This window comes from Lepidochelys kempii, chromosome 19 (genome assembly GCF_965140285.1).
Source record: "Lepidochelys kempii isolate rLepKem1 chromosome 19, rLepKem1.hap1, whole genome shotgun sequence".
Classification (NCBI taxonomy): Eukaryota; Metazoa; Chordata; order Testudines; family Cheloniidae; genus Lepidochelys; species Lepidochelys kempii.
In genome coordinates this window covers 19,564,493-19,590,749 of record NC_136398.1, presented here as the reverse complement: position 1 = coordinate 19,590,749, position 26,257 = coordinate 19,564,493, and the positions used below count along the sequence as shown (strand labels likewise).

The 26,257-nt window shown below is 44.3% G+C and overlaps 1 protein-coding gene across 5 annotated transcripts in view; it reads left to right on the top strand.

The window, feature by feature from the left end:
* Positions 1-26,257, top strand: part of KDM1A (lysine demethylase 1A) — a 181,340-nt gene that overhangs the window by 120,498 nt on the left and 34,585 nt on the right. For 3 of the 5 annotated variants that reach the window (XM_073317369.1, XM_073317368.1, XM_073317372.1), the window contains 4 exons: positions 10,187-10,321; positions 12,187-12,298; positions 12,725-12,857; positions 25,046-25,233. In XM_073317369.1, the coding sequence (XP_073173470.1) occupies positions 10,187-10,321; positions 12,187-12,298; positions 12,725-12,857; positions 25,046-25,233 (568 nt within the window). The remainder of the gene's footprint in view (positions 1-10,186; positions 10,322-12,186; positions 12,299-12,724; positions 12,858-25,045; positions 25,234-26,257) is intronic. The other 2 variants (XM_073317371.2, XM_073317370.1) reach the window with 1 other exon arrangement.

Here is a 26,257-nt window from a genome sequence, read left to right as displayed (position 1 = left end):
CAGTCTAAATAGTGGGTGGGGAAGAGCCTATTCACGGCAATGGGCCATTGGGAAAAAAAGTAGGCCTTAGGAGAAGTTTATCTCCCACCTGCGGCGCCTTCCTGCGAATGCTACAGACAGCCTCCAAGTAATGGCTGCTATGACTCTACAAGGACATGACCCTAACCCTAACCATGTCTCTAGACTCCATCTTGGGATGTCAGTATTTTTCCACAGACTAGTCTGGGAACCAAGCTTTGGTAATAAAGGGTTCCTGCCATATGCAAGAGATGCATAAGGCAGGGAGTGGCATCATCTGGTGGTGTTTGCTCCCCACACAAGGAACAAAGACTGTTGCTGGACCCAGGCTAAAGGGATTTCTAGCCTGTGAATGAGACACTTGGGGATTCCAAGCTGTAAAGCAAGTGCAGTTTGCCCCTTAAGAATCTGCGGACTGCTTGTATCGTCTCTTAGGGTGAGAATCTCCTATTCATATCCAATCTATTTAGTATATTAAGCTTAATTTGCGTTTTTTGTTTATTTGCTAGGTAATCTGCTTTGATCTGTTTGCTATCATTTAGAATTAGAACTCCACGTCTCTCATGGAGGTTGTGGAAGTCACAGATTCTGTGATTTCCTGTGACCTCTGTAATTTCTGCAGCAGTCAGTGTGGCTGACCCCAGGGCCGCCCAAGCATCTGGCCACAGAGCCAGCTGCTCAGTCAGCCCTGGGGACAGCCACACGGGCTGTTGCTAGAGCAGCTCTGCAGCCAGCTACCTGGGTGGTCTCACAGCCAGCTGCACCGGCGGCAGCTCTGGCAGCCCCGGACAGCTGCCAATGAGCTGGACCCAGGACTCCCCCTCCTGGCAGCGGCTGGAGAGGCAGCAGGCCTGCTGGGGCTCCCTCTCCCCCAGCAGGGCCCAGAGTGGTGGTGGGCCTCTTTGGTTCTTCCCGTGCAGTGGGCACCCAACTTTCCTCCCCCATCCCCTGCAGTGGACCCCTCCAAGATTCAATCATGACTATTTTCAGTAAAAGTCATGGACAGGTCGTGGGGCCTTGATATTGTATTTTTTGCCCATGACCTGTTCATGACTTTTACTAAAAATACTCATGATTAAATCTTGTCTTATTTATAATCACTTAAAATTAGGGCTGTCCATTAATCGCAGTTAACTCACACGATGAACTCAAAAAAATTAATCGTGATTTAAAAAAGTTAATCATGATTACTGTTTAACAGTACGATTACAACTGCAATTAGACTACCAACTGAAATGTATTAAATATTTGTGGGTGTTTTTCTACATTTTCAAATACATTAATTTCAGTTAAAACACAGTATACAAAGTAGATTGCTTACTTTATAGTGTTGTTGTTTTAATACAAATATTTGCACTGTAAAAATGGCAAACAAAAGAAATAGTAATTTTCAGTTCACCTCATACAGGTACTGTGGTGCAATCTCTTTATGATGAAAGTGCAACTTACAAATGTAGATTTTAGTGACATAACTGCACTCAAACAAAACAATGTTAAGCTTTAGAGCCTACAAGTCCACTCAGTCCTACTTCTTGTTCAGCCAGTCACTAAGACAAACAAGTTTTTTGTTTAGGGAGGATAAAGTTGCCTGCTGCTTATTTACAACGTCACCTGAAAGCGAGAGCAGGCGTTCTCATGGCACTTTTGTAGCCGGCATTGTAAGGTATTTGTGCCAGATGTGCTAAACATTCGTATGCCCCTTCATGCTTCAGCCACCATTCCAGAGGACTTGCTTCCATGCTGATAATGCTCATTAAAAAATGAGTTAATTACATTTGCGATGGAACTCCTTGGGGGAGAACTGTATATCTCCTGTTCTGTTTTACCCACGTTCTGCCATATATTTCATGTTATAGCAGTCTCTGAGGATGACCCAGCACAGGTTCATGTTATGAACACGTTCACAGCAGATTTGACAAAACGCAAAGAAGGTACAAATGTGAGATTTCTAAAGATAGCTACAGCATTTGACCTAAGGTTTAAGAATCTGAAGTGTCTTCGAAAATCCGAGAGGGACAAAGTGTAGAGCTTGCGTTCAGAAGTCTTACAAGAGCAACACTCCGATGGGGAAACTACAGAACCTGAACCACCAAAAAAGAAAATCAAACTTCTGCTGTAGCATCTGACTCAGATGATGACAATGAACATGCATTGATCCACACTGCTTTGGATGGTTATCGAGCAGAACCTGTTACCAGCATGGACACACGTCTTCCGGAATGATGATTGAAGCATGAAGGAACATACAAATTTTTAGTGCATCTGGCACATAAATATCTTGCGACGCAGGCTACAACAATGCCATGCGAGCATCTGTTTTCACTTTCAGGTGACATTGTAAACAAGAAGTGGGCAGCATTAGCTCCTATACATGTAAACAAATTTGTTTGTCTGAGCGATTGCCTGGACAAGAAATAGGACTGAGTGGGCTTGTAGGCTCTAAAGTTTTACATTTGTTTATTTTTGAATGCAGTTATTTTTGTACATAATTCTACATTTGTAAGTTCAACTTTCATTATAAAGAGATTACACTACGGTACTTGTATTAGGTGAATTGAAAAATACTATTTCTTTTGTTTTTTACAGTGCAAATGTTTGTAATGAAAAATAAATATAAAGTGAGCGCTGTACACTTTGCATTCTGTGTTGTAATTGAAATCAATATATTTGAAAATATCCAGAACTATTTAAATGGTATTCTATTATTGTTTAACAGTGCGATTAACGGTGCAATTAGTTTTTTTTATTGCTTGCTAGCCCTACTTAAAATCTATATTTTGTAGTTAATAAACTTGCTTTTGCTTTATCTCAACCAATGAATTGGAGTGAAGTGTGAGAGAATAACTCGGGGGCAAAGGCTGTTGCATATACCACTCCACATTGGGGGGAGGAGGGGAAGGGTGAATTTTTTGAGCTTACACTGTACAAGTTCCCTGTGCAGTGCAAGACTGTGTAATTTTGGCTTTATATTTCAGAAGGGGTGCATGCCTGGGGAGCTGGGAGTTGCCTTAACTGTGGCCTTCTTATGTAGGGGCTGGTCAGAGAGCCTGCATGTAACTGCAGCGGCTCTGTCCCTACCTGTATGTATGCTGGTGAAAGTGTAGGCTGGAGGGCTTTGCAGTTTGTCACAGAAGTCCAGTGTGAGAGGGCACCCAGGCTGGTGGGTCAGGGGGCACAGTGGCATCCCAGTTCCAGGAGGCAGCCCAGGGGAACCAATCACACCTGGCTTCTCCGAAACCCAGGATCCATCAGCACCAAGACAGTCCAATCATCACCAGTTACCACCCTCCTTATTGCCTCAGACAGTCTGGGCACCCAGAGTCCCTCTTCCATCACGAAGATCTGAATCCATTGCCACACTACTGGATATCTCCCCTCTGTTGGGACCTATTGGGGATAATATCTCTCCCAAGAGAGACTGCTGCAGGACAGAGCTGATCACCCCTCCCATACGCAGAATACACCTGCCCTCTAATGCCACTGGAACCTGAATCAGCCACCTTTTGTACTGCCCTTATCCACTACTAAAAGGCCCACATGACCCTGGGACCCACCTCTGCCTCATCTAACTCAGAGCCACTAGTACCCCAGTCACAATTGACCCCTCCTACTGGGCATATTGGGGACCTTGGGACTAGTAGCCCCCTGCAGATTCAATCTGGTCTGTTAGGGAATCCCCTCTTGTCTCCCCTCAGATCTACTTTACTGCAGTTCTGGTGCTTCTGCCTAAACCAACAGGAGGACTGCTATCATCATCTCCAGATGAGGTGGTGACATCTGCATCCTCTTGCCCTACCAATGACTTCAGGTAGTTCCAAGACCTTCTCCACAGAGTTGCTGGAGAACTTCAGATTCCTCTGGAGGAGATTCAAGACTCCCAACACAAACTCTTGGACATTCTGCATGCCTCTGGATCCAACATAATAGCTCTCCCTGTTTAATGAAACCATTCTGCAGCTGGCTAGGACAGTTTGGCCCACCTATGCCACCTGGCTCCTAGCCCAACAGGGCAGAAAAACGTTGTATGTTTGCTAAGGGTGTGGAATTTTTGTTCTCTGACCCAGCTCCCAGTTCATTGGTGGCCCAGGCCGCTTTGGAAAGATCCAGACGACTGCATCCCCAGTCTACTCCTGTGGGCAGGGAGGGTAAGTGCTTGGATCTGCTGGGAATGAAGGTCTTTTCATGGGCCAGCCTCCAGTTCAGGGTAGTCAATTTAAGGCAACAAGAAAAGGAGGACTTGTGGCACCTTAGAGACTAACAAATTTATTTGAGCATAAGCTTTCGTGAGCTACAACTCATCAATTTCAGGCGTTACTGGTTCATGAACTATCCCAAGTTTGAGTTCACCAGCAGCCTACTGCAACAGGACAGAGCTTGTTTCCAAACTCTGATAGATGAAGGCAACTGATAGCCATGACCACCCTCCAATCTGCTGTTGATGCTGCCACTACCTTCTCTAGAGCCATGGCTGTTGCTTTCATTGTGCACAGGGAGTCATGACTCTGTGCCTCAGGGTTCCCTACTGAGGTCCAGAATACCATCGAGGACCTCCCCTTTGATGAATCGCACCCCTTCAGTGAGAATACAAGTGAGTCCCTGCATACCCTGAAGGACTCCAGGGTCAATTACTTCAATCACTGAGGATAGACACAACTGCCCCTAAGAGGAAGTTTCATCACACATCATCCAAATTGAGGTATACAGCTCAGCAGTGTGTCCATCTGAGACCCTATGAACCACCACGTAAGAGGCAGAGGGTTCAGAAGTCCCGTTTCCCTACATCCTCCGCAACGGGCTTAGCATCTCAATCTCAGCCTCGGGCTTGACAATATTTTTGGCTGGAGCTTGAGAGCCACAAATCACTAAGCTCAGCGCCCCCCATGTAGTATTTGGGGGCAGACTAGCACTCCTTTGCACTCCAGCTGTTGAAATAACAATGGACAAATGGGTGCTGAACGTCATCCACTCGACTATATGATAGAGTTTGCATCCCTACCTCCTCCAAAACCTCCAACCCCATCCACCTTCAGGGACCACACTCACAAGAATATTCTCACTCAAGGTCAGTTCCCTGCTGCAGTGAGAAATAATAGAACACATTCCTCCACAATATCAAGGGAAAGGATTCTACTTGACTACTTCCTAATGCCCAAAAAGAATGGTGGTTGGAAACCAATACTTGATCTCTGCCATCTCAGCCACTTCTTTTGTGAACTCAGATTTCACATGGTGACGTTGGCAGCAATAATTCCATCTTTAGAAAAGGGCATGTGGTTCATGGGCTCTCAATATGAGGGACTCCTATGTTCACCTAGGTATTCACCCTCTTTCCCCCACAGATGTTTTCTTAGTTTTATGGTAGGTTCTGACCATTTTCAGTACAGAATTACTCCCCTTTGGTATAGCAGCCTCCCTGAGTCTTTACCAATGTATTCTTAGTTGTAGCGGCTCTCTGCAGACGTTCCACCTTCTTGTCTTCCCATACCTCAACAACTGGCTCCTTGCTGCTAAATCCTACCAAGAGGGTAGAACCTCTCTGATGCTGTCTCTCCTCTCTCTTCACTGAGAGACAGCATAAGCACTGATAAATCTGTCCCCCTCCCCCCCTCCCCCCCCAATCTCTGGACTTTATCAGGGCAGCCTTGAATTCTATCACCACAAGAGCCTACCCACCCATGGACAGGTTCCAGAGCATGAATAACATCATAACTCACATCATAAACTACCCTTGGATACTGGTCAAAGCATCTCTCTCCCTATTCAGCCACATGGCATCGTGCACTTATGTCACCCATTCACAAGACTCCACCTTAGTTGCTGTCAAGCATGGTGACAGTTCTGACCGAGTTTTGTCCTCCCTCCTATGGTGGACAAATCCCCATGCATGGGGGTTCCCTTTATCCCCTCCCCTCCTCTCCGGACAGAGCCATCATTATGGATGTATCCTTGGTAGGCTGAAGAGCCCACATGAACAAAGGGTGTGGACATCTTGAGAATCTAGGATGTACATCAGTATCCTGGAACTGTGGGCAGAATGGAGGATGTGCGAGTCTTTTCTCCTATTCATCTGCTTTCACCATATCACTGTAAAGTCTGACACTACGACTGACTTCTACATCAACAAGCAAGGGGGAGCAAGATCTGCCTCCCTGTGCGCAGAAGCAGTCAGCCTCTGGAATTTGTGTGTCAGCAATCACATCACCCTGTCAGTAGCCTACCTTCTGGGGAAGCAGACTTCCTCAGCAGACACCTCGCACTTGACCACGAGTGACAACTTTGTAACATGATGCTGCACAACGTTTTTCACTCTGTGGGGAACCCGAACTAGAGATCTATTTGCTTCTCAAACAGACAACAATTGCACCCCATATTGTTTCAGAAGAGCCCTAGGTCACTGCTCCCATTGTGATGCTCTGCTTCTTACCTGGTCAGACCAGTTCAACTATGCCTTCCTTCTCCTGTCACTTCTGCCACAAGTTCTATGCAAGTTCCAGCTGGACAGAGTGAGGGTCCTCTTGATCACTGCCTTCTGACCCAGACAGTTTTGGTTCCCCAACCTCCTGCTTATGTCATCTTGCCCACCAGTTATACTTCCGACATTCCCCAAGCTCCTGACCCACTGCAACAGCAAGATCAGTATCCCGGAGGTCTCTGGAAGTCGCAGAATCCATGACCTCCGTGATATAATCTTAGCCTTAATTATAGATAGGTGCCAAAGGAGTCTGTCATCCTGTTCTCTAGTGGTGTTTGGTGTCCTGCAGCAGACACCAACTAGTACCCCATCTTGTGCTTTATCTGTTAGGACGTTGATCTATAAGCATTCAACATCATTTGCTTCTGAGTTGTTAGTAAAAAGAAAAGGAGTACTTGTGGCACCTTAGAGACTAACCAATTTATTAGAGCATAAGCTTTCGTGAGCTACAGCTCACTTCCTCAGATGCATATCGTGGAAACTGCAGCAGACTTTATATATACACAGAGAATATGAAACAATACCTCCTCCCATCCCACTGTCCTGCTGGTAATAGCTTATCTAAAGTGATCATCAGGTGGGCCATTTCCAGCACAAATCCAGGTTTTCTCACCCTCCACCCCCCCCCACAAATTCACTCTCCTGCTGGTGATAGCCCATCCAAAGTGACAACTCTTTGTCATGCACATTGTGTAATCAAGTTGGGCTATTTCCTGCACAAATCGAGGTTTTCTCACATCCCCCCCACCCCCATACACACACAAACTCACTCTCCTGCTGGTAATAGCTCATCCAAACTGACCACTCTTCAAGTTTAAATCCAAGTTAAACCAGAACATCTGGGGGGGGGGGGGGGGAGGAAAAAACAAGAGGAAACAGGCTACCTTGCATAATGACTTAGCCACTCCCAGTCTCTATTGAAGCCTAAATTAAGGTCGAAACAGCAGACTGGACTTCTACATAGAGTGCTTCCGCCGACGTGCACGGGCTGAAATTGTGGAAAAGCAGCATCACTTGCCCCATAACCTCAGCCATGCGGAACGCAATGCCATCCACAGCCTCAGAAACAACTCTGACATCATAATCAAAAAGGCTGACAAAGGAGGTGCTGTTGTCATCATGAATAGGTCGGAATATGAACAAGAGGCTGCTCGGCAGCTCTCCAACACGAGTTTCTACAAGCCATTACCCTCTGATCCCACTGAGAGTTACCAAAAGCAACTACAGCATTTGCTCAAGAAACTTCCTGAAAAAGCACAAGATCAAATCCGCACAGACACACCCCTGGAACCCCGACCTGGGATATTCTATCTACTACCCAAGATCCATAAACCTGGAAATCCTGGGCACCCCATCATCTCGGGCATTGGCACCCTGACAGCAGGATTGTCTGGCTATGTAGACTCCCTCCTCAGGCCCTACGCTACCAGCACTCCCAGCTACCTTCGAGACACCACTGACTTCCTGAGGAAACTTCAATCCATCGGTGATCTTCCTGATAACACCATCCTGGCCACTATGGATGTAGAAGCCCTCTACACCAACATTCCACACAAAGATGGACTACAAGCCGTCAGGAACACTATCCCCGATAATGTCACGGCTAACCTGGTGGCTGAACTTTGTGACTTTGTGCTTACCCATAACTACTTCACATTTGGGGACAATGTATACCTTCAGATCAGCGGCACTGCTATGGGTACCCGCATGGCCCCACAGTATGCCAACATTTTTATGGCTGATTTAGAACAACGCTTCCTCAGCTCTCGTCCCCTAAAGCCCCTACTCTACTTGCGCTATATTGATGACCTCATCATCTGGACCCATGGAAAAGAAGCCCTTGAGGAATTCCACCATGATTTCAACAATTTCCATCCCACCACCAACATCAGCCTGGTCCAGTCCACACAAGAGATCCACTTCCTGGACACTACAGTGCTAATAAACAATGGTCACATAAACAGCACCCTATACCGGAAACCTACTGACCGCTATTCCTACCTGCATGCCTCCAGCTTTCACCCTGACCACACCACACGATCCATCGTCTACAGCCAAGCTCTGCGATACAACCGCATTTGCTCCAACCCCTCAGACAGAGACAAACACCTACAAGATCTCTGTCAAGCTTTCTTACAACTACAGTACCCACCTGCAGAAGTAAAGAAACAGATTGATAGAGCCAGAAGAGTTCCCAGAAGTTACCTACTACAGGACAGGCCTAACAAAGACAATAACAGAACGCCACTAGCAGTCACCTTCAGCCCCCAACTAAAACCCCTCCAACGCGTTATTAAGGATCTACAACCTATCCTAAAGGATGACCCAACACTCTCACAAATCTTGGGAGACAGGCCAGTCCTTGCCTACAGACAGCCCCGCAACCTGAAGCAAATACTCGCCAACAACCACATACCACACAACAGAACCACTAACCCAGGAACTTATCCTTGCAACAAAGCCCGTTGCCAACTGTGCCCACATATCTATTCAGGGGACACCATCACAGGGCCTAATAACATCAGCCACACTATCAGAGGTTCGTTCACCTGCACATCCACCAATGTGATGTATGCCATCATGTGCCAGCAATGCCCCTCTGCCATGTACATTGGTCAAACTGGACAGTCTCTACGTAAAAGAATAAATGGACACAAATCAGATGTCAAGAATTATAACATTCATAAACCAGTCGGAGAACACTTCAATCTCTCTGGTCACGCAATCACAGACATGAAGGTCGCTATCTTAAAACAAAAAAACTTCAAATCCAGACTCCAGCGAGAAACTGCTGAATTGGAATTCATTTGCAAATTGGATACTATTAATTTAGGCTTAAATAGAGACTGGGAGTGGCTAAGTCATTATGCAAGGTAGCCTGTTCCCTCTTGTTTTTTCCTACCCCCCCCCCAGATGTTCTGGTTTAACTTGGATTTAAACTTGAAGAGTGGTCAGTTTGGATGAGCTATTACCAGCAGGAGAGTGAGTTTGTGTGTGTATGGGGGTGGGGGGGATGTGAGAGAACCTGGATTTGTGCAGGAAATAGCCCAACTTGATTGTCATGCACATTGTGTAAAGAGTTGTCACTTTGGATGGGCTATCACCAGCAGGAGAGTGAATTTGTGTGGGGGGGTGGAGGGTGAGAGAACCTGGATTTGTGCTGGAAATGGCCCACCTGATGATCACTTTAGATAAGCTATTACCAGGAGGACAGTGGGGTGGGAGGAGGTATTGTTTCATATTCTTTGTGTATATATAAAGTCTGCTGCAGTTTCTACGATATGCATCTGAGGAAGTGAGCTGTAGCTCACGAAAGCTTATGCTCTAATAAATTGGTTAGTCTCTAAGGTGCCACAAGTACTCCTTTTCTTTTTGCGAATACAGACTAACACAGCTGTTACTCTGAAACCTGAGTTGTTAGTGACACAGGAACAGGTAATGCCATTTTTGACACAATACCACTCTCCCTACCGTCTTGCCCACACAGTCCTTCCAGCCTCTTTGCTCAAGCTTCTTTCAGTTGAATTCTTTGCTCAGCCTGAGCCTGTTATCTTAACTCCTTCTTGTGTTGAATGCCTTCATCTTTGCAAGGAAAGGCCATTCTCCATAAGCCAACACCGAAATTACTCGCATCTTGTATTATGAAAATATAGTGTCCGTAAATCTCTCCTCTCTCTTTTTCCATTGTTCATATAGGTCCACAATACATCCTGTATCTAGGGAACAACTAATGAATTGGATAGCTAACTGCATTCCAGCATGTTGTGGAATTGCTGCTTGTGGTTCCATAGTTGAATTTTGCACCTACCTGGGATTCACACACTTGGTTAGGTATGAAGAATATAGAATGTACTTCTCAAAATTACAGCACTTACTCTTTTTAAGTATAGAATGAATTTTCTGAGAATTTACAAATAAATTGGTTAATTAGTTTAGGAATTAAAATTAATGGGTCCTTTTACGAAGCTCAGCACTCTTTTTTCCTAGATCTGAACAGAAAACAGATGCTTCACACTTCTATTATTTGTAATAATGTAGCACCTTAGAGTCCTAGTCGTGGACCAGGACCTCACTGGACTAGGTATTGTAGAAACACAGGACAGAGATAGTCCCTGCCCCAGAGAGCTTACAGCCTAAGCTCATTTATAGTTAACCGAGTGAGATCTCACATGGGCTACATTTTGAAGAATTTATTTTCAGGATTATTGATTATTTTTCAGCCATTCTTCATAATTGAAAGTTTCTCCTTCAGTAAGGGCTGACGAATCATGTTCTGCTATAGAAAATTCCATAAAAAACAGCCATTTTTCAAATTGGCCCACATTGCTCATTGTTCTCAAAAGAGTGAGCTCATAACTTCTCCACAGTTGGGTGGATCTCTTGAGAGGGGCATCCATCCTCCTTTGTTCTCGATGGGACAGAGGCTATAGGCAGGTCTTAGCAAAGATGGCTGGCTTCCCACCCACCCACCCCCCCCCAATTGGGAACAATGGTAATCAGAACCATTTTGAATGAGAGCACCTTAACTGAGGCTTGCTGTGGACATCTTCCCATTGAAAATAGTGGAAGACTTCTCATTTTCAGAGGGCAATTCTCCATACATTCCTATGAAGATTTTTATGCACCAGCCTCAGCTGACAAACTTTTAGATATGAAAAATAACGGTAGACAATAGCATTAATCCTAAATCTCCCATTTCAAAAGCTGTCCAATTGTACCAAGTCTGCTCAGCAGAGAGGAGAGTAAGAGCAACTGGGTCTGGGACTGCCCCGTAATAACACAAGGGGAAAAAATAATCAAATGTGTCTTTTTTTCAAATCCATTTCAATTTTGGACAAAATACACTGAAATGTGTCTCTCATATTGATAAGGCATGGCATTGCTATAGGGGAAGATTGTGTGAGTACACTGTGCATTTTTTAACTCTGCATATTGGGATTTTGGAGTTAAGGGTAAATTTAGAATTTACTATGTTTATAATGCTTGATTTGGGAATAATTGTAGAAACCTAGTAATGTATTTTATCCTCAGTTACTTACATGTACTCTCAACCTTACTTCTGTCTTCAGGTAATGTGTCTGGGAATATAAATAGGTTTACAGCTTCAGTTCTAGAACATCTTGAAGCCTGTTCCCTCAGAATTTGTGGAGTGTGTATAACATGCTTTATGTAGATTCCTGTATCCAAGATCTATAAATACAAATCTTGTTCAGTGCAAACCTCCAGTTACCATTAATATTGCAAATACAGTCTAATGGAGCTAGGCTTCCAACTCATTAAAAGTCAATGGGATTTGAGTGTCTAATGCCTAGGCATATTTGAAAATGACACTCCAAATCAGTTCTGTGCTTTGGTAAGGCTGTCCTAACTCAAGGCCACACTAGCTAGTTTCCATGAAGAGAGCGTCCAGTGTGGAAGTATTTCATGAAGGACAAAATGAAGGTGTTCTGAGTTCTGTACACTACTGTAGTGGCTTTATAGAACCACGCTCCTCCCTCTTTCACCATGCTTTGCCCGGACTTGCTGCTTGCAAGTAGGTGATCAGGAACTTTGTGGTAGGGTTGTGTTCTGTTTGTGTTCTTCATATTCTTGGCCTCATCTATCAAGGAAGACTGGGCTTTTAAAGGCAATCTTTTTGCTGTATTTCACTCACTGCAAAGTCAACTTTTTTTCTTTCCCTTTTTATATTTTTCTAGTGATGTTTATTTATCATCAAGGGACAGACAGATACTTGACTGGCATTTTGCAAATCTAGAATTTGCTAATGCCACACCGCTGTCTACGCTTTCACTGAAGCACTGGGACCAGGTACCTAATTCTTTAAAATAGCGCTCATAGATTTAGTACATGCATTTCATTCTGACATGTTTCTGTATGTTAGCAAGCATTTCTAAGAAATTTAAGTGTCATGTATCTCAGCATTATCCCTTCAACTTTCATTCTAGATTCTACAGGATATTAACAGAGAGATGGCTAGTTCTTATACATGTTTACTGACAGAGTTCCGGAGGGTTCTGCTAATACCCAAACGGACTGTAATTAGTTTATACTGTTTTATATTTGTTATAGGAAAATAGTCTATACCAATTATTTTATCAGTAATACAAGGGATTTTCTTCTTGTAATTAAGTTAGGTATAGCACTTTAAGTGGAAAAGTTCCCCATTTATTTAACTCTGTACTGATTGATCTATTTTGGTTATAAACTTATGTATTTTTATATATTTCATTTTAGGATGATGATTTTGAATTCACGGGCAGTCATCTGACTGTGAGAAATGGATATTCCTGTGTGCCTGTAGCCTTGGCAGAAGGGTTGGACATTAAATTAAATACAGCAGTTCGACAGGTTCGCTACACGGCTTCAGGTAAATTAAGCTCTCTAACTTCAGAAGTTGCACTACCAAGGAGCACTGTCCTTCGACAATTGCCTCTGTTCCTCACAGGATTCACACACTCCTCACACCATGAGCACAGAGCCATAGAAAAGCAAGGCCTGTAGGGCCTGAACTATTTAGGAAGCTTTAACAGGTTTACAAATAATAATTTTTGGTCGCTTGTTTCTTTAGTTGTGTGGGCTCTGCATCATGTTGCAGCTTGAGTTCCTCATGTCCCAGGTACAACCTGGCCTGCTGATTCCCGTTCATAATGGGATTAAGGTAAATGCAGTAAGGGGTTTTGGTAAGCAGCCTAGCCTGTACTGGTTCTGACAATAGGAATTCAGTGGGAGAGCATTGTGCTACTAGGAAATGTCCATCACAGACCAGCACATTGTTCTCCAAGGCACAGTTCTATTGGTGCAGGATTTGCTCTGTGGGCCTAAAATGAGACCAAGCAGCATGGGTAGAATCATAGGCTATGTCTACACAGCTAAGGACCTTACAGCAGCACAGCTATACCACTGCAAGGTCTCCCGTGGTAGCTATGTTGGTGGGAGAGTATATCCCTGACTGACAAAAGTTTTACCGACAAAAGTGCTAGGGTAGACGTACACAAAGTGTTAGAAGGGATTGCAGGTGTAAACCATTCAAGACAGGTGCCTATTCAGCCTCCTTTTGAAAACTTGCAATGAAGAATCTTCCACAACCTCCGTTGGCAGTCTGTTCCATTGTCCTACTGTTTTTACAGTTAGGAAGTTTTTCCTGAGATTTAATGTAAATCTGCTGTGTTGTAGTTGGAACCCATTGCCTCTTTTCCTGCCCCCTGTGGCAAGAGAGAACAGCCTTTCTCCATCCTTTTTATGGCACCCTTTCAAGCATTTGGAGACGGCTATCATGTCGTCCCCGGTCCCCCCCCCTTAATCTTCGCTTTTCCAAACTAAACATACCAGTTCCTTCGGCCTTTGCACATATGGCTTGCATTCCATCCCTTTGATCATCTTTGTAACTCGCCTCTGGATCGTTTCCAGTTTCTCTACATCCTTTCTTACATAGGTGACCAAAATTGGACACCGTACTCTAGCTGAATAGAGTGGTACGGTCACCTCCTGTGACTTGCATGATGTGCAACCTAAAATTGCATTTGCTTTTTTTGCAATAGCATCGCATTGCTGGCTCCTGTTGAGGTTGTGATCCACCACAGCTACCAGATCTTTCTCAGCAGTTGGCAATATCTCTCCCCGCCCTCCCCTTCCCCCTCCCCCCCCCCGGTAGCTTTGTCATCTGCAAACTTGGTTAGTGTGCTCTCCATTCCTACATCCAGGTCATTAATAAAGATGTTAAACAACTCTGGACCCAAAATAGACCCCTGTGGAACCCCACTTGAGTCCTCCCTTGAGTCCGACATCATTCCATTAATAAAAACAACGAGGAGTGGCACCTTAGAGACTAACACTTGTGGTACCTTAGAGACTAACAAATTTATTTGGGCATAAACTTTTGTGGGCTAGTTAATCTCCATCTTTGTTAGTCTCTAAGGTGCCACAAGGACTCCTTGTTGTTTTTGCTGATCCAAACTAACATGGTTACCACTCTGAAACCTGATTCCATTAATAGTTACTCTTTGTTTGCGGTTGTTTAACCAATTATGTTGCCACTTAATGGTAGTTCTGTCAAGCCTGCATTTCTCCAGCTTACTTACCAGAATGTGATGTGGGACTGTGTCAAAAGCCTTGCTGAAATCTAGATATATTATGTCCACAGCATTCCCCCTATCCACCATATCAGTTACCCTGTCAAAGAAGGAAATCAGTTTGGTTTGGCATGATTTGTTCTTGTTAAATCCATGCTGGCCGCTAGTGATTACTCCTATATCCTCCAGGTTTCACAAATCGAGTGTTTTATACATTGATTCCCAGGTATCAAAGTCAGGCTGACTGGTCTATAGTTCCCCGGCTCCTCCTTTTTACCCTTTTTAAAGATTGGCACTATGTTAGCTCTTCAGTCTTCCAGGACTTCTCCTGTCATCCATGAATTTATAAATATTATTGCCAGTAGCTCTGAGATTTCTTTTCAGCTAATTCCTTCAGTACCTTCAGGTGAGTAGCATCTAGCTATTTGAATTCATTCAAATTGGTCAGAAGATCTAACATTTTCTTTACATATCCCGATCTGCATCCCTTCCCCTTTATTGTCTATGGTGACTTCACTAATCATCCGATCACATTATTTTTTGTGAGAAGGCTGAAGCAAAGTACACATTGAACAGCTTTGTCTTCTTATCTTCCATTAGCAGCACACCTTTTCCAATGAGTAGCAGGCCTACACCATCCCTGATCTTTCTTTTGTTACCTCTGACATTTCTTGCCAGTTGTAACTCAATCTTTGCCTTGGCTTTCCTGATTTCTGTCCTTTTATGGGAGGTGTTTAAAGTTAACCTTTCTCATCTGACTTCTTGATTCTGTACCAATTCAAAGGGATATTTTGAGTTCTGAGACCTTTTTGGGTGAAATCCTTAGATTCTACTGCACAGTCAAAGCATTGTTCTGGAGAAAGTAATGTTGGTCCCAAAGCATCCTTAGTTCCAGACCTGTCTGATCAAGCTGACCAACTTTCCTCTGAGGCCTATATCCCTCCCTTCCTGAAGGGCAAGCAGCATAGTTTAAATCTGTTACCAAGCACTATACAGGGCACAAGATGTGCTACAGATCCTGTAATGGGTCAGCTCAGATATGTCATGCTGCTTCAAAAGCTCCAAGGATAGAGAAAGTCATTCTTGGTTTCTCAGGTTCTGTGGCCTTTGCGTTGGTTATTACGAGTCTTCCTGTTATTTTTGGATCATAGAAGATTAGGATTGGAAGTGACCTCAAGAGGTCGTCTAGTCCAGCCCTCTGCTTAAAGCAGCACCAACCCAACTAAATCATCCCAGCCATCCCCCTAGGTAACCCACTCCAATGCTTCACTGCCCTCCTAGGAAATAGTTTTTCCTAATATCCAACCTAGACTTCCCCCACTGCAACTTGAGACCATTGCTTCTTGTTCTGTCATCTGCCACCACTGAGAACAGCCTAGCTCTATCCTTTTTGGAACCCCCCTTCAGGTAGTTGAAGGCTGCTATCAAATCCCCTCTCACTGAGGGTGGCTTTGGAGCTGGTGGGTTCATCAGCTCCCTTGCAGGTTTCAAGTCTAAATATGTCACCTGTTATCAGACCTTTGCCTTCTGGGAGGAGAAGTCCCTTGTTTCCAAGTGTGACGGAATGCACTTTGCATTCACACCTTGCACACTACTGTAATAATCTTTGTGCAAAATATGCCTTATAAAGTATCATTTAAAAGCTAATAACTTGCTGGTCAATCTCATCATCGAGAAATGTATGTAACAACATTGTTTGTGAAGCTATAAAATTCCCTTGTATGATGATGATAGCACATGTTCCAAACCCCACAGACCTGCCCAGGCAGAAGTCAGTAAACAGGTCTGTCCTGAGCAAAGGAATATGTGTTTGACTTAATTTGCATTTAAGCAATCATCAAGCAAAAAGAAGGAAGGGAGGAAACCTGCATGTAAGCATACACAGGTGAAAGAACCCAGAGGAAGCATCCTTCCATCCTAGATAAATTTTCCAGCTGAGAATAAGGAGACATGCTTTTCAAAAGAAGGAGTGAAGCCATTAAAAAGGAGGGGGCAAACAGCAAGTTACTTCTTTCTCCCTGTCCATCTCCCTCTTTGCACCTGAGAAGACAAAAGAAACAGCCGTTGAACTCTGGGGGAGGGGTTTGGAAGTCCTTGAAGTATGCGGTGAGAAACTTAGCTTTGGGTCTAATATAGTTTGAGTCTAAGGCCTGGTCTACACTTGTGGGGGGTGGGGTCAATCTAAGTTACGCAACTTCAGCTACGTCAATAACGTAGCTGAAGTCAACATACTTAGACCTACTCACTGCAGAGTCTTCACTACGGTGAGTCGATTGCTGCCGCTCTCCCGCTGACTCTGCCTGCGCCTCTCGCGGTGCTGGAGTGCAGGAGTCAACGGGAGAGCGCTTGGGGGTCGATTATCACGTCTAGTCTAGACCCTCACTGGATTGATCGCTGCCCGCCGATGCGGCGGGTAGTATAGACATACCCTGATATAGTATGGTTGGAAAATGGTTTCCAGAGAGTAGTTATCCGTAGTTAACAGTCAAGCTGGAAGGGCATATCGAGTGTGGTCCTGCAGGGATTGGTCCTAGGTCTGGTTCTGTTCACTATCTTCCTAAATGATTTAGGTAATGGTACAGAGTACAATTATAAAGTTTGCGGATGATACCAAGCTGGGAGGAGTTGAAAGGACTTTGGAGGATAGGATTAAAATCCAAAATGATCTGGACAAACTGGAGTAATGGTCTGAAGAAAACGGGATGAAATTCAATAAGGAAAAATGCAAACTACTCTGCTTAGGAAGGAACAATCAATTGTGCACACACAAATTGGGAAATGACTGCCTAGGAAGGAGTACTGCGGAAAGGGATCTGGGGGTTATTGTGGATCACAAGGTAAATATGAGTCAACAGTGTAACACTGTTGCGCAACAAAAAGGCAAACTACATTCTGGGCTGTCTTAGCAGGAGTGTTGTAAGTAAGACACGTGAAATAATTCTTCTGCTTCGTTCCAAGCTGATTAGGCCTCAGCTGGAGTCTTGTGTCCATTTCTGGGCACCACATGTCAGGAAAGATGTGGACAAATTGAAGACACTCCAGAGAAGAGCAACAAAAATTATTAAAGGTCTTAAAAACATGACCTATGAGGAAAGTTTGAAAAAAAAATTGGGTTTGTTTTGTCTGGAGAAGAAAAGACTGACGGGGGACATAAGTTTTCAAGTACATAAAAGATTGTTGTGGCTGGGGGGGGGGGTAATTGTTCTTGTTAATCCCAGAGGACAGGACAAGAAGCAATGGGCTTAAATTGCAGCAAGGGAAGTTTAGGTTGGACAATAGGAAGAACTTCCTAATTGTCAGGGTGTTTAAGCCCTGGAATAAATTGTCTAACCCGTTCTTAAAAAACTCCAATGATGGAGATTCCACAACCTCCTGAGGCAAACACCTGTCAGGAATGGTCTAGTTATTATGTAGTCCTGCCTTGAGTGCAGGCGACTGGACTAGATGACTTATTGAGTTTCTTTCCAGTTCTGCAGTTCTATGATTCTGATTTTTAGGCACCAGAAGTATTTTATCTTTGTTTTTCTTGTAACCATTTCTGACTTCTATGCCTCATTACTTGTGTTCACTTAAAATCTCTTTTTGTAGTTAATAAACTTGTTTAATTATTTTATGTAATCTAGTGTAGAGCTGTCAAGCAATTAACAAAATTAATTGCGTGAGTAAACAATAGTATACCATTTATTTATATATTTTTGAATGTTTTCTACATTTTCAAATGTATTGATTTCAGTTACAACACAGAATACAAAGTGTATAGTGCTTACTTTATATTTATTTTTAATTACAAATATTTGCACTGTAAAAAACAAAAGAAATAGTATTTTTCAGTTCACCTAATACAAGCACTGTAGTCCAGTCTCTTTATCATGAAAGTTGAACTTACAAATGTAGAATTATGTACAAAAAATGACTGCATTCAAAAATAAAACAATGTAAAACCTACAAGCCCATTCAGTCCTACTTCAGCCAATAGCTCAGACAAACAAGTTTGGTTACAATTTGCAGGCGATAATGCTGCCCACTTCTTGTTTACAATGTCACCTGAAAGTGAGAACAGGTGTTTGCATGACACTGTTGTAGCCGGCGTCGCAAGATATTTACGTGCCAGATCCGCTAAAGATTCATATGTCCCTTCATGCTTCAGCCACCATTCCAAAGCACATGCGTCCATGCTGATGATGGGTTCTGCTCAATAACGATCCAAAGCACAGCAGACCGACGCTTGTTCATTTTCATCATCTGAGTCAGTTACCACCAGCAGAGGGTTGATTTTCTTTTTTGGTGGTTCAGGTTCTGTAGTTTCCCCATCGGAGTGTTGCTCTTTTAAGACTTCTGAAAGCATGCTCCACACCTCGTCCCTCTCAGATTTTGGACGGCACTTCAGATTCTTAAACCTTAGGTAGAATGATGTAGCTATTTTTAGAAATCTCACATTGGTACCTCCTTTGCGTTTTGTCACATCTGCTGTGAATGTGTTTTTAAAATGAACCTGTGCTGGGTCACCCTCTGAGACTGCTATGACATGAAATATATGGCAGAACGTGGATAAAACAGAACAGAAGATACACAGTTCTCCCCCAAGGAGTTCAATCACAAATGTAATTAACTCATTATTTTTTTAACGAACATCATCAGCACAGAAGCATATCCGCTGGAATGGTGGCTGAAGGATGAAGGGGCATACGAATGTTTAGCATATCTGGCACGTAAATACCTTACAATGCCAGCTACAAAAATGCCATGCGAATGCTTCTTCTCACTTTCATGTGACATAAATAAAAAGCAGGCAGCAGTATCCCCTGTAAATGTAAACAAACTTGTTTGTCTTAGTGATTGGCTGAACAAGAATTAGGACTGAGTGGACTTGTAGGTGCTAAAGTTTTACATTGTTTTATTTTTGAGTACAGTTATGTAACAAAATATGTACATTTGTAAATTACACTTTCACAAAAAAGAGATTGCACCACAGTTCTTGTATGACGTGAATTGAAAAATACTGTTTCTTTTGTTTATCGTATTTAAAGTGTAAATATTTGTAATAAAAAATATCAAGTGAGCACTGTACACTGTTTTCTGTGTTGTAATAGAATCAATATATTTGAAAATGTAGAAAAACATTCCAAAAATGTTTAATAAATTTCAATTGGTATTCTATTGTTTAACAGTGCGATTAATTGCGATAAATTTTTTTTAGCTGAGTTAATTGCATGTTCAGTTCAGTCCAGTGTGTTTAATTTAGTGTCTGGGTAACTCCATTTAAGGTGGTAAGCCATTGTGTATTATTCCCTTAAAGCTGTGGTTCTCAAACTGTGGGTCGCAGTGCTGGCATTAACTTGCTGGGGCCCGGGCCTCAAGCCTGGGCCGCAAGCCTAAGCCCGAGCCCCACCGCCTGGAACTGAAACCAAAGCCCAAGAGCTCAGATTACAGGCCCCCGCACCCGGGGCTGAATCCCTTTTGACTTTGGCTTTCCTGCTTGGGGCGGCAAGGGTTGGGCGTGCTTAGGCTTCTATACGACCGTCTTGGGGTTGTATAGTAATTTTTGTTGTCAAAAGGGGGTCTCAGTGCAATGAAGTTTGAGAACCCCTGCCTTAAAGGAATAAGGACTAAATATATCTGGACTGTCCAGGAGAGGGCTGAGTAGTATGTCTTGTACGTTTTGTGGGGGAAATCACATTTTGCCTTGCTATGTGAAAGGGGTCACCGGTATAAATGTTTGAGAACCACTGATCTACTCTGTAGTGACACAATGGGATGGTGAGAGTCTGTTATGTTTTTAAAAAACAATTTAATCTGATTTGAGACCACAAATACTAAAATGCCTTGAACATAATGTGGTTATTTCATGATATATAAGAACGGCCATTCTGGGTCAGACCAAAGGTCCATCTAGCCCAATATCCTGTCTTCCAACAGTGGCCAATGCCAGGTGCCTCAGAGGGAATGAACTGAACAGGTAATTCTCAAGTGATCCATCCCCTGTTGCCCATTCCCAGCTTCTGACAAACATAGGCTAGGGACACCATTCCTGCCCATCCTGGCTAATAGCCATTGATGGACCTATCCTCCATGAATTTATCTAGTTCTTTTTTGAATCATGATGTCACTACAGAGTTGATATAGGATTGTTCGAGAGTTTTTAACTGTATTTTTCACCCTAACATGGTGGATTTCTTAATCTGGCTGTATTTTAAAGAATCTTTATTGAGGTTACAGGGAGGAACCATCCCGATGTGTAGAAAGAATAGTAAATATGGCAGGCAACCAGCTTGGCTTAACAGTGAAATTCTTGCTGATCTTGAACACAAAAAAGAAGCTTACAACAAGTGGAAAATTGGACAAATGACCAGGGAAGAGTATAAAAATATTGCTCGGGATGCAGGAGTGAAATCAGGAAGGCCAAATCACACCTGGAGTTGCAGCTAGCAAGAGATGTTAAGAGTAACAAGAAGGGTTTCTTCAGGTATGTTAGCAACAAGAAGAAAGTCAAGGAAAGTGTGGGCCCCTTACTGAATGAGAGAGGCAATCTAGTGACAGAGGATGTGGAAAAAGCTAATGTAGTCAATGCTTTTTTTGCCTCTGTCTTCACGAACAAGGTCAGCTCCCAGACTACTGCACTGGGCAGCACAGCATGGGGAGGAGGTGACCAGCCCTCTGTGGAGAAAGAAGTGGTTCGGGACTATTTAGAAAAGCTGGACGAGCACAAGTCCATGGGGCCGGACGTGCTGCATCTGAGAGTGCTAAAGGAGTTGGCGGATGTGATTGCAGAGCCATTGGTCGTTATCTTTGAAAACTCATGGCGATAGGGGGAAGTCTCGGACAACTGGAAAAAGGCTAATGTAGTGCCTATCTTTAAAAAAAAGGAGGATCCTGGGAACTACAGTCCAGTCAGCCTCACCTCAGTCCCTGGAAAAATCATGGAGCAGGTCCTCAAGGAATCAGTTTTGAAGCACTTAGAGGAGAGGAAAGTGATCAGGAACAGTCAGCATGGATTCACCAAGGGCAAGTCATGCCTGACTAAATCTAATTGCCTTCTATGACGAGATAACTGGTTCTGTGGATGAGGGGAAAGTGGTGGACGTGTTGTTCCTTGACTTTAGCAAAGCTTTTGACACTGTCTCCCACAGTATTCTTGCCAGCAAGTTAAAGTAGTATGGGCTGGATGAATGGACTATAAGGTGGATAGAAAGTTGGCTAGATTGTTGGGCTCAACGGGTAGTGATCCATGGCTCCATGTCTAGTTGGCAGCCAGTATCCAGTGGAGTGCCCCAAGGGTCGGTCCTGGGGCCGGTTTTGTTCAATATCTTCATAAATGATCTGGAGGATGGTGTGGATTGCACCCTCAGCAGGTTTGCAGATGACACTAAACTGGGAGGAGAGGTAGATACGCTGGATGGTAGGGATAGGATACAGAGGGCCCTAGACAAATTAGAGGATTGGGCCAAAAGAAATCTGATGAGGTTCAACAAGGACGAGTGCAGAATCCTGCACTTAGGACGGAAGAACCCCATGCACCGCTACAGACTAGGGACCGAATGGCTAGGCAGCAGTTCTGCAGAAAAGGACCTAGGGGTTACAGTGGACGAGAAGCTGGATATGGGTCAACAGTGTGCCCTTGTTGCCAAGAAGGCCAATGGCATTTTGGGATGTATACATAGGGGCATTGTCAGCAGATCGAGGGACGTGATCGTCCCCCTCTATTCGGCATTGGTGAGGCCTCATCTGGAGTACTGTGTCCAGTTTTGGGCCCCACACTACAAGAAGGATGTGGAAAAATTGGAAAGAGTCCAGCGGAGGGCAACAAAAATGATTAGGGAACTGGAACACATGAGCTATGAGGAGAGGCTGAGGGAACTGGGATTGTTTAGTCTGTAGAAGAGAAGAATGAGGGGGGCTTTGATAGCTGCTTTCAACTACCTGAAAGGGGGTTCCAAAGAGGATGGATTTAGACTGTTCTCAGTGGTAGCTGATGACAGAACAAGGAGTAATGGTCTCAAGTTGCAGTAGGGGATGTTTAGGTTGGATATTAGGAAAAACTTTTTCACTAGGAGGGTGGTGAAACACTGGAATGCGTTACCTAGGGAGGTGGTGGAATCTCCTTCCTTAGATATTTTTAAGGTCAGGCTTGACAAAGCCCTGGCTGGGATGATTTAGTTGGGGATTGGTCCAGCTTTGAGCAGGGGGTTGGACTAGATGACCTTCTGAGGTCCCTTCCAACCCTGATATTCTATGATTTCATGGGATTCTAATGCTTGGTTTTAGGACATTCCTGTAATGTATTAATTAATGTTATGTTCAGCCATAACGCCCTTTTAGCATAGCTTGTATCCGGGAATAGAGAGAGAGCCAGGTTGAAGAAGAAATAAAAAACATGGGGATATTGTTAGGTTTATGTACAGTGCCTAGCATAATGGGAGTGCTGGTCCATACTGTTGTTAGTGTTGCTGGTCTTGGAGCTCCAGTGTTAGGTGCCCCGCCGAGAGTGCAGCTTGCTGATTCAGCAGACTTCAGTGTTGTTCACAGGCGAGGTTTGATGCTGAAGGCACTCAGCCAGGTGTATTGTCAGCAAAGCACAGCACTAGCGCCCTATCCAGTGGGTCACAGGGATACTGGAACAGACATGCTATCGACAAGGTGAAGGTTCAGTCAGCATAACAGGATGCTGTCCCTTAGACTGATCTAAAGTTGCCCCTCCTGTGACTTCTTAATTTGTACGTTGATACAAACAAATGACATATTACACTCCTGGAGGTTAGTTACCACCCTTATATCTTGTAGCTCGGGGTGGGCAAACTTTTTGGCCCGAGGACCACATAGGGGTGCAAAACTGTTTGGAGGGCTGGGTGGGGAAGGCTGTGCCCCCCAAACAGCCTGGCCCCTGCCCCCTATTCACCCCCTCCAACTTCCCGTCCCCTGACTGTCTCCTCCTGGGACCCCCCGCCCCAAACCGTCCTTCCCCCCCAGGATCCCACCCCCTATCCAACCCCACCTGCTCCCTGTACCCTGACTGCCCCGACCTATCCACACCCCCGCCCCCTGACAGCACCCCCTCCCCTGGGACTCCCACAGCCTATCCAACGCCCCTGTTCCCCGACCCCTGACCATCCCAGAACCTCTGCCCCATCCAACTGCTCCCTGTCCACGGAACCCACTACCCAATGTTCTTCACCGCCGCGCGCCCCCACCCCCCTTACCATGCCACTCAGAGTGGCAGGAGCTCGCAGCCCCACTGCCCTTGCGGCGGCATGGCTGCGTGAGAGGGGGAACAGCAGGGGAGGGGCCGGGGGCGAGCCTCCTGGGCCAGGAGCTCAGGGACCAGGCAGGACAGTCCCGCAGGCTATAGTTTGCCCACCTCTGTTGTAGCTGCTAGATCAAACAAAACATCCTCATCCATTATCCTGTCATCCCCTCTTTATCTTGACATGGTGTTGGTGTGATGTTGTATCTTAGGAATGTGTTAAGTAGGTACTTCAGAGATCTGTGTTTTTGTACCATTCTCCACAATCAGGAATGTGCTTACTTGGTTAGCTGACACCTAGCTTGTTACTATTCTGCGCTAAGTTACTATACTACTATCCTCCACTAAGTTATGCCTAGGGCTCCAGCAAGGCTGCTAAACTCTTAGATTGGGCTCTGAGGTAACTATTTGAGAGCAGTTTCATTGGAAAGGGACAGCAACAAAATAGGGTGATTAAAGAGAATTAAAGGAAGCCAACTCAGCAGGCATAGATGCCACGCTCAAGAAACTTGGTCTTTACCAGCAGGACAGTGGGGTGGGAATAGGTATTGTTTCATATTCTCTGTGTATATATAAAGCCTGCTGCAGTTTCCACGATATGCATCTGAAGAAGTGAGCTGTAGCTCACGAAAGCTTATGCTCTAATAAATTGGTTAGTCTCTAAGGTGCCACAAGTCCTCCTTTTCTTTTTGCGAATACAGACTAACACGGCTGTTACTCTGAAACCTATCTCCTGCCTTGAATGTGGCAATCACCCACTCTGACCTTCCTTCCACCTTATCTAGCCTACATAAAACGTTGTAGCTGAAATATCTTCCTGTGTCACTGCTCTGCCCATATTATTCCCCTTCTTGAATCTCCATTGGCATCCTGTCTCCATCTGTATCAAGATTAAGGCGTTTCCCACATCTTTGCAGAGCTATGGGGCAGGGAATGTCTTTGTATGTATTTGTTCAGGGTGCACTGCAGTGGGGGCCTTAGTACTCAGTGTTATCTCTAAGCACTATGGTAATACAAGGACTGTTCAGTTATTCAAATACTGAATTCCTTGAATGCTGTTAATATTGCAGATTCAAGCACTCAAAAATTAGACCATGTCAGAATTAAGGTTGTCTGTGCAACCTAAATTCTGTCCCACTGTGCGAATGCATTTTGATAGTCTCCTAAGTATATGATCATGCACTGTTTTTTCCATAGGACCCTGGCATATTAAATGTCTAAATCCGTGCTTTTCCTTACCTTTACCAGGATGCGAAGTGATAGCTGTGAACACCCGCTCCACTAGCCAGACTTTTATTTATAAATGTGATGCTGTCCTGTGCACTCTTCCCTTGGGAGTGTTGAAACAGCAACCACCTGCTGTACAGTTTGTGCCTCCTCTTCCTGAATGGAAAACGTCTGCTGTGCAGAGAATGGGATTTGGCAATCTTAACAAGGTAACTTGACCGGGAGGGGAAAAGCAGTAGAGGAATTAGTACAATAAATAGATTCTGGAATGCATGATGCTAAGCTGGAGAGCAGCTCCCCCCCTCTTTCCTTCTAGAACCCCATTCTTTGAATTGTGTGAAGTCATTTTTGTGCAAAATGTGAGATGCACTGAGCTTGACTTAGGAACATGTCTATAAAAGGATACCAAACAAATTCTGTCTTCTCCATTTCTACTATAAGAGCTAGAACCTCCCTTATCCTTCTTAAGGTATTTCTCCTCTTTACTGCGTAGCTTTGTAGTATGCTTCTGGGTACCAGGTGGCATCATAAGTGGAGCATTGAAGCAAAGAACCTCAGTTTACATCTGCTGAAGACCTGTTGGTACACATCCGTGCCACTATGCCTTGATTGTGATCTGGATTGGAAGAACACCTCTTTAAGAGGATAGTTCAGTCCCATGCTGATTAAATCTTTGGTCTCTGTGAGACTGCCAAATAAAATGCCAGTCGGTGGTGGTTCTTTTGTGTGACGGTCCCTATGTATATTTCACATGTGGGTGCTCATGCGCCTGAGTCTGGGTGTTTCCTCCAAGCAATGTCTATTGACTCATATATGTGCAGTGTTTTCCCTCATGCTTCTGACCAAGGATATAAGGCGCAGTACAGGTCAACACCACTCCAGTTCCTTCTTACGGCCCCATGGCCTGAGTCGGAACCCCTATTCCTCCTTCGCTCTTATTTCAATAAGAAAGTTGTTCTGTATACCTGTGTAAATGGTTTTGCACAGTTAGTATAGAACCCCTCCCCAGTTGAGGGGAAGAACTCCTCGCTACCTGAGGACCATGCCCAAGGTCCCGGGCTTCAAGAACTGTGTATCCTACACTTGTTCCTTTTCCATCAGCAAGGAACATCAATGATGTCTCTACTGTCTGGGTGAGGTGAACATCTCGACGAAGTGCAGCCTCTGTAAGTCCTTCCTGCCAAGAACTACAGAGGTTTATGAGCTCTGACTCCATACATTCCTGATGAAAGA